Source organism: Ovis canadensis, chromosome 22 (assembly GCF_042477335.2).
Source record: "Ovis canadensis isolate MfBH-ARS-UI-01 breed Bighorn chromosome 22, ARS-UI_OviCan_v2, whole genome shotgun sequence".
NCBI lineage: Eukaryota > Metazoa > Chordata > Mammalia > Artiodactyla > Bovidae > Ovis > Ovis canadensis.
Genome location: NC_091266.1, coordinates 34,274,065 through 34,286,190, shown reverse-complemented (window position 1 = coordinate 34,286,190; position 12,126 = coordinate 34,274,065). Strand labels below are relative to the sequence as shown.

The 12,126-nt window shown below is 51.5% G+C and overlaps 2 protein-coding genes across 4 annotated transcripts in view; both read right to left on the bottom strand.

Moving 5' to 3' along the window:
• The window catches only part of HOGA1 (4-hydroxy-2-oxoglutarate aldolase 1), a 27,290-nt gene extending 15,164 nt beyond the window's left edge, over positions 1-12,126 (bottom strand). For 2 of the 3 annotated variants that reach the window (XR_011252239.1, XR_011252240.1), the window contains exons 1-2: positions 11,429-12,057; positions 30-158 (exon numbers count right to left, since the gene is read on the bottom strand). Coding sequence is in view for 1 of the 3 variants with exons in the window: in XM_069568250.1 (XP_069424351.1) it covers positions 30-158; positions 11,429-11,639 (340 nt within the window). In the remaining 2 variants the exon portion in view is untranslated. Of the gene's footprint in view, positions 1-29; positions 159-11,428 lie in introns of all 3 variants that reach the window. The other variant, XM_069568250.1, reaches the window with a different exon arrangement.
• On the bottom strand, positions 6,231-8,300 carry C22H10orf62 (chromosome 22 C10orf62 homolog). Its single transcript, XM_069568251.1, has one exon. The coding sequence runs from the start codon at positions 7,296-7,298 to the stop codon at positions 6,588-6,590; it is 711 nt and encodes a 236-aa protein (XP_069424352.1). The 5' UTR covers positions 7,299-8,300; the 3' UTR covers positions 6,231-6,587.

Genomic DNA, 12,126 nt, shown 5'->3' with positions numbered 1-12,126 from the left:
CCGCCAGGCCCGGGGAATTCAGGCCTCACACTCGCAGCCGGAGCCGGCCAGCAGGAGCTTGTCCTTGGGCAGGGCCTGGCGTGCGCGGCTCACCACCTCCAGGCGCTCACTGCTGGTCAGGAAGGGGAACTCGCCATTGGAGCCCTGGAGCACGAAGCCTGCAAGAGAAGCAAGACCCTACTACCTGCTTGTGAAAAACTGGCCGTCGGTCTTAACTCACCCAGGTTCCTACCTCCCCAGCACCGCTGTTTTTCACACATTTCCTTCCCATCTTTGTCCTGAGGCAGGCAGAGTGTTGTCCCCTATTGCAGTGACAGTGTTCACACCATTTTTTTTGTTTTAATGAGATATTTCAGCATATCAAAAAGAATAGGTAATAATATAATCCACATCAGTGTACCCAGCACCCTCGACCACCTCCCCCCATCTCTTCCTCATCTCTGGCCTGTCTCAAGTGTTCATGGTTCCCATTCGTGTCTTTGTACCCTTAAAACACAAATCTGGAGCCATAAACAATATATAATGGGTTTTTTGCTTATTAAGACTTTATAGAAATGGAATCACATAATCTTCTGCTCTTTGCCATTTTTGCTCACCATTAGGTTTTGAGCTTTGTCCACAGCGGTACAGAGAGCCCCGATTCATTCGTTTTCATTGCTATGTAATACTCTCTTGTGAAGTTAGACCACAACTTAACTTTTCATTCTCCTTTTGGCATAATAGAATATTTCCTATTTTGCTATTATAAACAACGCTGAAACCAACAGTTTAAGAGTTTCTCTCAGTTTAGATACTTAGGTGTGTACTGGCTGAGTCGCAGGTAAATGCACTTTCATGCGCCAGACTTCCAGTTAGCCAGTCCATATGTAGCAGCACAGAGGGAAAACCTGTGAGTGCTCATTCACATCAATACTGAGTGTTGTCAGAACAAATTCTTGCCAATTTTCTGGATCAAAAGTGTCATCTCGTTATTTTATTTTGCATTTCCTGTTTTATCCAATTTGTGAGGTTTCTAACATTAGAGGTGTCAATCACTTCATATCCCCAAGAGACCAGTAGAACTGATGCTCTTCAACTGCATCTAAAGAGAATGCAAAACCATTTTCCTCTCAGCTTTTTTCATTCAACTTTCTCTTTCCTCTTCTTTCTCCTCTCCATCCCATCCCCAAATTTTTTCCCTTAAATATAGCATACGATACACAAAGATTATTAATGCATAGAAGACTATTGGGGAGAAACGAAAGAAAGTGGGGGCTATATTAATATACAAAATCGCTGCCGTTCAGTTCTGACAGAGATTGGAGGTTCCTGACAGTCAAAGCTAAAAGGGAAATGTAGTCAGCTGACAGATATGTAGAAATCAAGATAATGCAAAGCAGCTGCCCTGGAGAAACACAGATTTTCCTGGCACTGGGACCGAGAAAGATTGTTCCCGTGAGTCATCCTTAAGAGGACACAGTGTTGGTGGGGAGTCAGCTTTACACCACAAGGCTTTCTCTGTACTGTTCACTATCCCATCAAGTCTACTAAGCGGGCTGCTGGAAGAACTTCCTGGATGTTTAGCATTTCTCCCCCAGGTTCGTGTCTTGGTAACATTGCAGAGGCAAATAGCTTTCTGCTTCTGTTAGATCATCGCCTCAGCATCAGCTCTTCCACGTCAGGCTAGGAGCCCATGGTAGAAGCCTTCTTCTCGCTCACTGATTTCTCAGTGGATCATCCCACTCGCAGAGTTGCCAACCCCAGAGAGGGCTCCAGTCCAGCCATGACAGGCCCAGTAGCCTCTGGCTAAGGATTTAGAGGCCAAGCTTCAGCTCCTGCCTCCCCAAGCCCTCCTGAAGGGGGCTTCTTGATGCAGACATCTCTCCAGCCATAGTCACTCACTGCCAAGTCCCCTTTCATTCTGGTGGCCAAGTCCAGAAACCTCCATGTCCCACAGGTGGACTTGGCCTAAACAGCAGGATGGCTGGGTCTTGAGCTTGGCCGGGGGTGGGAGCAGGTGGGTGAAGCAGGCTCTGTGCTCCAGACTCCTAGTGGCCTCTCCTCGTTTTACTTAAGGGAGCATCCAACCCAGACCTGACTCTCAAGAAGGCAGTGAGTCCAGGCTGGGGAAGAGGAAGGGTGATAGAGTCAGGCAAGCGCTGGACTCAGGCCCCTCTGGCTGTTGGGCAAGTTACATGGCTCTCTGAGACTCCGGACAATAAGGGCACTTCAGGCCTACCTTATAGAGCTGTCTTAAAGGCTCAAATGAGAAAATGTATGAGAGAAAAAAAGCACTTTGAAGTCTGTGAAGTGATACTGCCAAGAACCCCCTCCTTTTCCTTGACGAGATGTCCAGGTTCAGGCCCAGTATGCCGCTGGGTGTGGAGGCGGAGCTAAAGAAGACGAAAGACCAGAACTTCAGATGGGTGGTGGATGAGGAAAGTGAGCGCTGGGGAAGCAGGGAGCAGCAGAGCTGGCACCAAGAGCCCAAGGTTAACTCCCAGTGTGGCCCCTTGCCAGCTCTGATCTCTTGAGCAAATAGCTTAATCAAACTTCAGCTTCCTCAACTGGAAAATGGGGGTAATTTTAGTGCCCTTTTTAAAGTTATGTGAAGTTTAAATGAGATCCTATTTACAAATGCCTACAATAGACAGAACCCAGCACTCAAGTAGCTATAGTCATTATGGAGTCAGAGGAAGTGCTCAAACCTTAAAACTGGATCATGGCAACTTTCAGTCTGAGGAGGGGGACGGTGGCTGGTATGGGAGGGGAGGCTGCATTCAGGGACCTCTCAGCCCCTCCAGCTCTGACAGGAAAGAAGCTCATGTGAGAAGCTTCTCTCCCTTGCCACATGGTTACTCTGGGTCCTCTAGGAGCCAGTGTGGCCTGATAAGGGGAGTTGGGTGGAGGCTGAAGACACACAAGCAACAGGGTGACTTACTGTGGCCAAGAGGAAGCACAATCTCTTTTACATAAGGAGCTTCTCCAGTCAGTATCACACACCTTGGCCCATCATCATTGCCACCTCCTCCGAGAAGTCTTCTTGGAATCCAGTCTTCCCTGAGCATGTTTCCTCTGAACTTCTCTTGCCTGTTCCTAGTCCTTCCCTGCTGTCTACTCAAAACTGCGTGGAGATCCTCAGAATCCTTCGACCTCCCTTACCCCCACCTGTTGGGACTAGGAAAAATTTCTCCAACTGGCCTCTGCTGTGAAATGAGGAAATTGAACAGACATTTTCCTAAGTCCTCCTTGGCTTGAGGCTTTGGAGTCACTTTCCAGGCTTTTCCTCCTCCTCTGTTGCTGATCTCTAAACACTCCCTTCCAGCCAAACTGACTGTCAGAGCCCCCAGACACACGACCATCTTCCTGCAGTACGCCTTTGCTCCTGTTCTTCCCTCTGCCCAGAACACCGCCTTAGTCGCAGCCCCCCACATGCTGCAAGGACCTTGAAGCCTTCCTCAAACCCCCTCCCCACTGGACTCCACGGTGTTTTGTCCTTGCTCAGCACTAGTCTAGAAGAATCTAGGTCAAGGATAGCATCTGCCTCATGTTGGCCTCCTCTGTGACACCTAGCACACTGCCTGTTGACCTATGTGTTGACAATTGGTAGTATGAAAGAAAAATTATCCCAAACCTGGTCTGGGGCAGAACTTTTCTGCATGATGTAATTCATAACCTCCCACTAGGAAGAAAGGAAAGTTCCTGATGAAATGCTGAAGCAATTTCCTAATGAGTTTTAATGGAATTAAGCCTTGATCTGGGAAACCAGCCACCCCCCGACCCCCAGCAGACTCTCAGGCAAGAGGCGAGTGACTGTTCACTTTTCTATCTAGTCTAACAATGATTTAGCCATTCTCCTTTCTTATAAAAAATATCCTTACCCAGAGTTTATACTTGAATTGGCTCCTTAAAAGCTATTTTCCCTGAAGTACAACTGTAGTAAAACTTTGACATGAGCTCATAACTGAATTGTCCAATAATTTTTTGACTTTTAACTTGAACTACCTTCAGATTTACAGGAAAGCTGCAAAAATGGTACAGAGGATTTCCATACATCCCTCCGTCATCATACCTAATTAGAGAACAGTGATCAAAACCAGACAGTGAACATGAGTACAATGCTAACTGCAGACCTTATTTGAAATTTTTGCCAGTGTGAAACTTTTTAAAAGCTAAGATTCCAAAGTCATAATTAGCTAATCTGAAATTTTATGTATTAAGTGTTAAATAAGGGATTTAAGGTCTTTCAAATAAATGCACAAATTTTAACAGTCATTTTCAGAAGCCAAAACTTACTGCTTTTGGTTTCTGTTTAATTAGCATCTTCCAACACTTCCCAGTACGATTGGCTCCATTTTTTTCCCAATTAAGATTTTTATTATGAAGTACCTTACACACACACATATCAACATTTATATAGTCACTGATTAGTAGTGTCAGAAATATTCAAATACTCCTAACTGTGCTCCATAAAGTCACAATTGACTACATTTAGAGTGTTTATAGATTTATCCATTCTTTGCAATGATTCTAGGCACCTCCTTCCTGGAGTTTGAGGCCCACAGTCGCTCAGTCGTGTCCAACTCTGTGGGACCCCACGGCCTGCAGCCTACCAGGCTCCCCCGTCCCTGGGATTCTCCAGGCAAGAACTGGAGTGGGTTGCCATTTCCTTCTCCAATGCATGGAAGTGAAAAGTGAAAGTGAAGTTGCTCAGTCATGTCCGACTCTTCATGACCCCACGGACTAAAGCCTACCAGGCTCCTCCATCCATGGGATTTTCCAGGCAAGAGTACTGGAGTGGGGTGCCATTGCCTTCTCCTCACAGTTTGGAAACCACTGGTAAATCCATAATAGATACAAATGGTAAGAAATGTCTATGTAAAGGAGACACTGGGGGTTAGACAGTGCCGTGTAGCTGACTTCTGTCAAGTTTCCTGGGGAAGACAGCTGTCTCCCTTTAACAGCTTAACAGGGACGTCATCATTTGCCCCAAAAATGGCTTCTTGGGACCCAGAAAGAGGAGGTAGGGAGAGTCCCAGGCTTGTGGGTCTCTTGTACAAAGCATGTCAGGACATGTGGGAAGAGGACAGGGACAATTATGAGAGACAACAGTTCAGGGGACAGTGGGCATCAGACCAGGGAGCAGCAGAGGGCAGGGATTAGGGGTACGAGCTTTGGAGTCAGGCCACATTGGGCTCTGACCCCAGCAATATCCACCTACTGTCTATGCCACCTCTGAGAAGATTACACCTCTGAGCCTCACCTGCAAAGTGGAGATAATGTAATACCTTCCTCTTGGGTCTGTGCTGTAACATGACACAGAGCGTGGCATGTACTAAAAACTTAAAAAAAGGTGGTGGTTGGAGGGAGGGATTTCCCTGGTGGCCCAATGGCTAAGACTCCACACTCCTCATGGACGGGGTAGGCTGGTAGGCTGCAGTCCATGGGGTCGCGAAGAGTCGGGCACGACTGAGCGACTTCACTTTCACTTTTCACTCTCATGCACTGGAGAAGGAAATGATTGCAACCCACTCCAGTGTTCTTGCCTGGAGAATCCCAGGGACAGGGGAGCCTGGTGGGCTGCCATCTATGGGGTCGCACGGAGTCGGACATGACTGAAGCGACTTAGCAGCAGCAGCAGCAGCCACACTCCTAACACAGGGGGCCCAGGTTTGATTCCTGATCAGAAACTAGAGCCCAGATGCCGCAGCTAAAGATCCCACATACTGCAGCTAAGACCTGGCACAGCCTAAATAAATAAATATTAAAAATGTTTTAAAGGCAGGGGAGTGATTGTAGTAGGAGTGATGCTCTTGCTTAGTAGTACTGCAGCAGTGGCAGCCCCAGCCCCAGCAACAGCAGCATAAACCAGGAGAGAGTACGTAGCCCAATACCGCGGCTCTGGAGGTAGCTGGTGGGGAGGCACCAGCACGATCCCAGTGGGGGAGGGGAGGGAGCAGCACCAAGAGGACTGTAGGCCTACATCCCACCCCTACTTACTTCCAACCCGCACCGCACTGGACTCCCCCGCACCCCCCAGCTCCTGGCTGCTTCCTTCTCCTCTGGCGGCAGCAGGTAAAAACGGGAGTTGAGCCCTGTGGAGATCTCCCATGCCCAGAACCTAAGACCCCAGAAGCTAATTTAGGGATCCTTGAATCAGCCTACCAGAAGAGGACTTGGCAGGAGGAACACTCTCCCCAGAGGCCCGCCCAGACCCGGGGCTGGCCACAGAGCCTCCAGACTCAAGAGTAAGGGTATGCAAGGCTTTATTGGCTCAGCTCAGGCATTTGGCATCAGTGTGTTGCTCTCGGCTGCTCCTGGGATCTGCCTCTCCCATTTTCTCTCGGGGGTTCTGCAGGGGCCTGAGAGTCTGCCTTAGTTGCCCCAATTCTCCCCAGCTCTCCCTCACCAGGGGCCGTCAGGGGCAGATCCCACTCATGCAGCTGAAGGGGCTCGGGACCCTTTGGGGGGGGCCTGAGGAAGGAGGGACTTGGGCAGCAGCATCTTACTCTGGGCCACATAGGTTGCCCCATCAGAGAGATGGGCCACACAGGATGCCTATGCTTCTGTGCCAGCCCTGCGGGGGGAAGGGGCATCTCCATCTGTGGTTAGGTGGCTTTAAAGGGGTGGTAGCCCTGGGGACTGCGGTTGGGCAGGCTGTGGGACTGGTGGTTTGGATAACCCTGGTGGCCGTGGTGGCAGTGGCTGTGGTAGGTGTGTGTGTGGTTGGCGCCAGCTACGGTGGATTCCCGCTGGGTGAGGAAATTCCCCTTCAGCTTCATCTCCACCTCCTCGAGGGCCTTCAGCTCCTCCTGGTTGATGTCCTTGGTCTCCAGGTGGCCCGAGTTCTGGCAGGCCGTGGCCCGTTGCAGCATGGAGTTGGCCAGCTGCTGCCCCTTGGTGTCAATCTCCTTGGTACAGGCAGCCACGGCAGCCCACGTGGCCTCCTCCGCGGACGAGGACTTCGCAGACTCCTTGTGGGTCTCTTTGGTCACGGAAGTCCCAGACATTCTCTGCTTGCTGGTGAAGGTCTCCCGGTGAAGGGCCATGCCCTCGTCTCCTTGCCGCGTGGTGAAGGTCTCCACACGAACCGTGGTGCTGGCCTCCCCGCTGCCACTGTCCGGCTGCGGAGCAGCGGCGGAGCTGCTGGGCCCGGCGGTGTTGAGGCAGGCAGTGTTGCTGGTGGCCAGCTTCTCCTCGGAAAGACGGCTAAAGTGCGATTTGATCCAACTCTCATCATTCAATTTTTCGCTCTCTGTTGGCTCCTGCACCTCTTGTGTGGTCTCAGAATCTGTCTTCCTTTTCCTCTTCCTCTGCATCCACAACACGAGGCCTCCACCTCCCAGTAACAGGGCTGTCCCCAGCACCACCCTGCATGATGGTTGCTGGATGAGCTCCAAGAAGGGCTCCAGGACCCCACGCCAGGCGGGCAGAGCTAAGAGCACACTGGGCGTGGGGGAGCCCAGATGGTCTGGTTCATGCTTGAAAGGACAGGCTCTCTGAGGGCGTCTGGCAGGCAGGCCCCCCACTGCACCCTCCCTAGGATGCCCCTCCCGCCTCAGCAATAAGCCTCATTGTGAGGAAGGTGGTTGAGGGGCAGGGTAGGGAGAGACCACACAATCCTATATGTCCAACCTGACAGGAACGGCCTGAGGCCCAGGACCTTTCTCCCACTGACAGCTGTTCCTGAGGTCAGTAAAAGAGTAGCTTCCCCAATTCTGAGTCCCTTCCGCCTCCTGCTTGGGATCTATTCTGCACACCAGGCCTTCTTATCCTTTAGTCTTTGGTTTCTTTCCGTCCTCATCTGGTGGTCCCCAACGGACAGAGTCTGCTGGGTCAAGCTGGCCATGGTTGAAGGGCCTTCTTGACTGGGCTGGCATCCATTCCTTGTTGCCTAAGCCTCGTGCCTCCCCACCCCCACCCCCACCCCACTCCCCATCCCCGTGCAGGGCCTACTGCACTGTCGGCTCAGAGCATTCCATCTCCACTTGCAGCCACTAGCCCCGTTACAGAGAGGGCCCAGAAGAAAAAGGGAGAGGCTCATTCTGAAGTAACATGAGGTCACAATTGGGCTGAGAAGGCAGAAAACACAGAATAGGCGACTTCACCCAGCCCCAGATCCCTGGGGCTCTTTCAGGATGGGGGCTGCTACCTCTTGCCTTAGTGATGCCCTTGCAAACCCAGACTTTGCGCCTACTCCTGCTGCTGCCAAGTCGTGTCAGTCGTGTCCGACTCTGTGCGACCCCATAGACAGCAGCCCACCAGGCTCCCCTGTCCCTGGGATTCTCCAGGCAAGAACACTGGAGTGGGTTGCCATTTCCTTCTCCAATGCATGAAAGCGAAAAGTGAAAATGAAGTCGCTCAGTAGTGTCCGACTCCTAGCGACCCCCTGGATTACAGCCCACCAGGCTCCTCCATCCATGGGATTTTCCAGGCAAGAGTACTGGAGTGCGGTGCCATTGCCTTCTCCTGCCCCTACTCCTGACTCCCCTGTAGATGCACACAGCTCAGGTGATGAATGGGTGGGCTGGCTGGCCAGGCTCTTGTAGTTAAAGACAATTGAGAGTTTGGCCCTCAATCCCAAGTTATACCAAGGGCCTCTCAGGGTAGAGACAGGCCTGGGTCACTCCCAGAGGCATATAGCACATTTTTTTAAATGCCAAAATACAGTTATAAAAATTGTAATATTTTAAGCATCTAACAAATGAATGGCTTCAATATACACAAAATATTAATATGACACATCACAAGAATCCATGGACTTGCCTACATAATAAGGAAATAAGAAGCTTCAAGTTTTATGGGAAACATCATCTCTCTGCTCCTGCTGGAGTAGCGCTGGAGTAGCTCTGGGGTAATCCACTAACCTCATTTGGAAATAACAATTCAAAGTTCATCTTTGAGGTTGTTTGTGGGTGTGAGTTCAGGGACAAATGGCCCTCCTGCAAAAGCCCCTCCCGCAAAACCCCTTCCGTTTTTTCTTCGTTATAAGTTTTATTTAAATGAATATTCTTCATTCAAATAATTAATACAAATTAATAATGCTAAATAAATAATAAAAAGTTTCAGGCAATGTCTTCCTGAAGACTCTCTTAACTGTTCACTGATTCCTCAAAGACAGATTCCCATCTCTCTTTTTTTTTATCCTATCTATATTTGCTCAGTCATGACCAACTCTGTGTGACCCCACAGACTGTATCCTGCCAGATTCCTCTGTCCATGGGATTCTCCAGGCAAGAATACTGGAGTGGGTTGCCATTTCCTTCTCCAAGGGATCTTCCTGACCCTGAGATCAAAGCCAGATCTCCAGCAATGCAGGCAGATTCTTTACCATCTAAGCCACCCAGGCAGCCTATTGATCATCTCCTGTTTGGTGAACCTTTAATTTATTGCAGGACGTCCTGGCAGTGGGATGTGTGATGGTTCCCCTGAAACCTGGGCTGCAAAAAGAGGCAAAGATCCAGCAAGAGAGACACAGATTTTCGAGCTAAAGTGGCTCATTGCCCCTTTCCCAGGCATTCTGACTGCATCCTGGGAGCTGTGACAGGGCCATAGAGACCGATATTCTCTGTGCCAGGGCCTCAGGTTTGGGCTCCTTAGAAGAACTGCGTTGAACACTGTGGCCCAGTTCTCATTCTAAAATGAGGAAACCGGATTAGAGAGTTTCAGTGGTTTTTCCAAGGTCGTAACAGGCAGAAACATACTCCTACAAGTCTTCTAACCCTGGATGTTGGGTTCTTCCACACAGCGCCCTGCTCCCACGTGTGTGGGGGTAAGAGAGAGCTGAGGTGGGAGCTGACGCCTGCGTACGTTGTATGGGAAATGGACCGGTGGCTAGTCTGCCAAAGTCACAGCAGCCATGCTCCCAGGCACCCCAGTACCCCCCTGTAGCAGTGAGTGGGGTAGGGGAGGGGAAGGAAGGGTACAGAGAAGAGTCTGGGTGCACACAGACCCCAGATCAAAGTCCACCCTCCCCACCCCCTGCACTAGACTGTCCTTGAACCTGGGAGGTGAGGCCCAGTCTTCTCTCAGAGATTCAAGGAGCTTCTTACTTTGCTTCAAGAGAATCAGGCCTCAGCTGTAACCTTCAGGCTCCTGTGAGCTGGGCCCCAGCAGAAATACCCTTTGTGTCACTGCTCAACGTGGGCATCCACAGGGCACTCACTGTCCTAGGGAAGGGTCACATCGCCTGAGCACAGAGATATGAAAAGGGTCTCCTTTAGGCCAGCGGGTGCTGTCACAATGCATCTCTGCCACAGTGGCGATCATACTGTTATTGTAATCAGCGCCATCACTGGAGTCCATACCTGCTAATGAATATCACCCTCCACAGTTTACAGCATGCTCTCTCTTTCATTCTCTCAGATTTTTCTCCCAACCCTCCTATGATGTGGCCATTATTACTCCCACATGTCAGATGGGGCAACTGAGGTCTGGAGAGATTTCTCTCACAGCTAAGTCAGTGGTTGAGCTGTGGTTTGAATCGAGAGTCCATGTTCTGAACCGCTCCACTGCATCACACCGGTCAGAACCACTCCATTCCCAAGTTGGTGCTGTGTGTGCTAAGTCACTTTAGTTGTGTGCAGCTCTTTGTGACTCCATGGACTGTAGCCGGCCAGGCTCCTCTGTCCATGGGATTCTCCCGGCAAGAATACTGGAGTGGATTGCCAGGCCCTCCTCCAGGGGATCGAACCTGTGTCTCTTATGTCTCCTGCACTGGCAGTCAGGTTCTTTACCACTAGCGCCACCTGGGAAGCCCTGGGAAGTCCTGGGAAGTTGGGGCTGACCTGGGCCTATTTGTTGGAATCTGGTCTAGTGGGGGGAATGCATCGGTCGGCAGTGGAGTAAGCCAAATGTGACCGTGCAGCCTGACTTGAGTTCAAATCCCACCTCAGCCATTTATTAGCTGGAGTGACCTTGGGCAAGTGATCTCATCAGCGTGAGCTCCAGCTTCCCGTCTGTGAAATGGAGCGACTGATGGCACTGCGCCGGCTAACTGCCGTGGGTGCCGGAAGCGGGTGGGCGGGGCGGGGTGATGGGCGGGGCTTGCCCCTTTTATCTCCATTTATTGTGCCTGTGGCTGCGTTGCGTGTTGAGCTGTCCCTGATCTCAGAGACGGGAGGCCTCTGTGTAAAGGGGGAAACGAGTCAGAGGGTGCAGGGCAGGAATTAATCTGGCCAAAGAAGGCTTTGCCCAGAAGAGGGTGCTGACAAGGCTTTGGGGGAGATGATCTTTATTCCAAGATCACAGGCCTGCAATTAGCTTCCTGTCTGCCTCCTGACCCCAGACCAGTGCCCCCTGCTCCTCTCCTGTAATGGAATGACCCCCAGGGTACCCGACTGTCTGTGAACAGCTCCACAGAGCCTGCGTACCCTCCTCTGGTCGCTGGCTGAGGAGACTAGGGTCATTCACACCCCTCCAACTCCCCCAGTGGACAGACCCCACTTACCTCGGAAGGGAAAGGTGCCCAGTTTATGCAGATTCTCCTCCAATTTCCCATAGTCCACCTCGGCGGTGGCAGTGAAAGGGGTGGTCACAGGTGGGTAGATGCCTGAGAGGTCCATCCTCCTGCCCTCCCCTGAGGGCCAGCCTCCCAGGGTCCTGGACAAGACCCTGTTCAGCCCCAGCCTCACAGGGGACCAGACTCGGGGGATCAGCATCTCCGTAGGAGGCTAGAGATCGAGCTGGTCTCTGCCCTTGAGGGATGCTGGGTTTGGACTCTTTCCTACCCTTGTTAATGATCAACGTTCCGAGTTAAAAATTTGCTGCCCCCTGCCCTGACTTGGCCCTCAGGCAGGCCCAGGCTGGGTGTTTCCAGGGTCAGAGGCTAGGCCTATGGTTCCAGGGAGGTCCTCCCTGCCCCCAGAGAGCCTCTGGAGAAATGCCACAAGCCTGTGTCTCTGTGGCCAGACAGAGGACTGGTTCCTGGGGTCTTGACACTAAAGGTTGCCTCCAGTGGGGCCTGGGCCCTCCTCCCACAGTTCCCAGCCCCAAAGCCAGGAGCCAGGCTGGCTTCCTGTCTTCTGCTTGGCAGTTTCGAGGTTGGCTGAGCTGACTGGCTGAGCCTGGCCCGGCCCTGTGGGAGGTGCTGCCAGCGGGATGAGAAGCTGCCTGGGATCTGCCGCCCCTTGACTGCTCCACACCCCT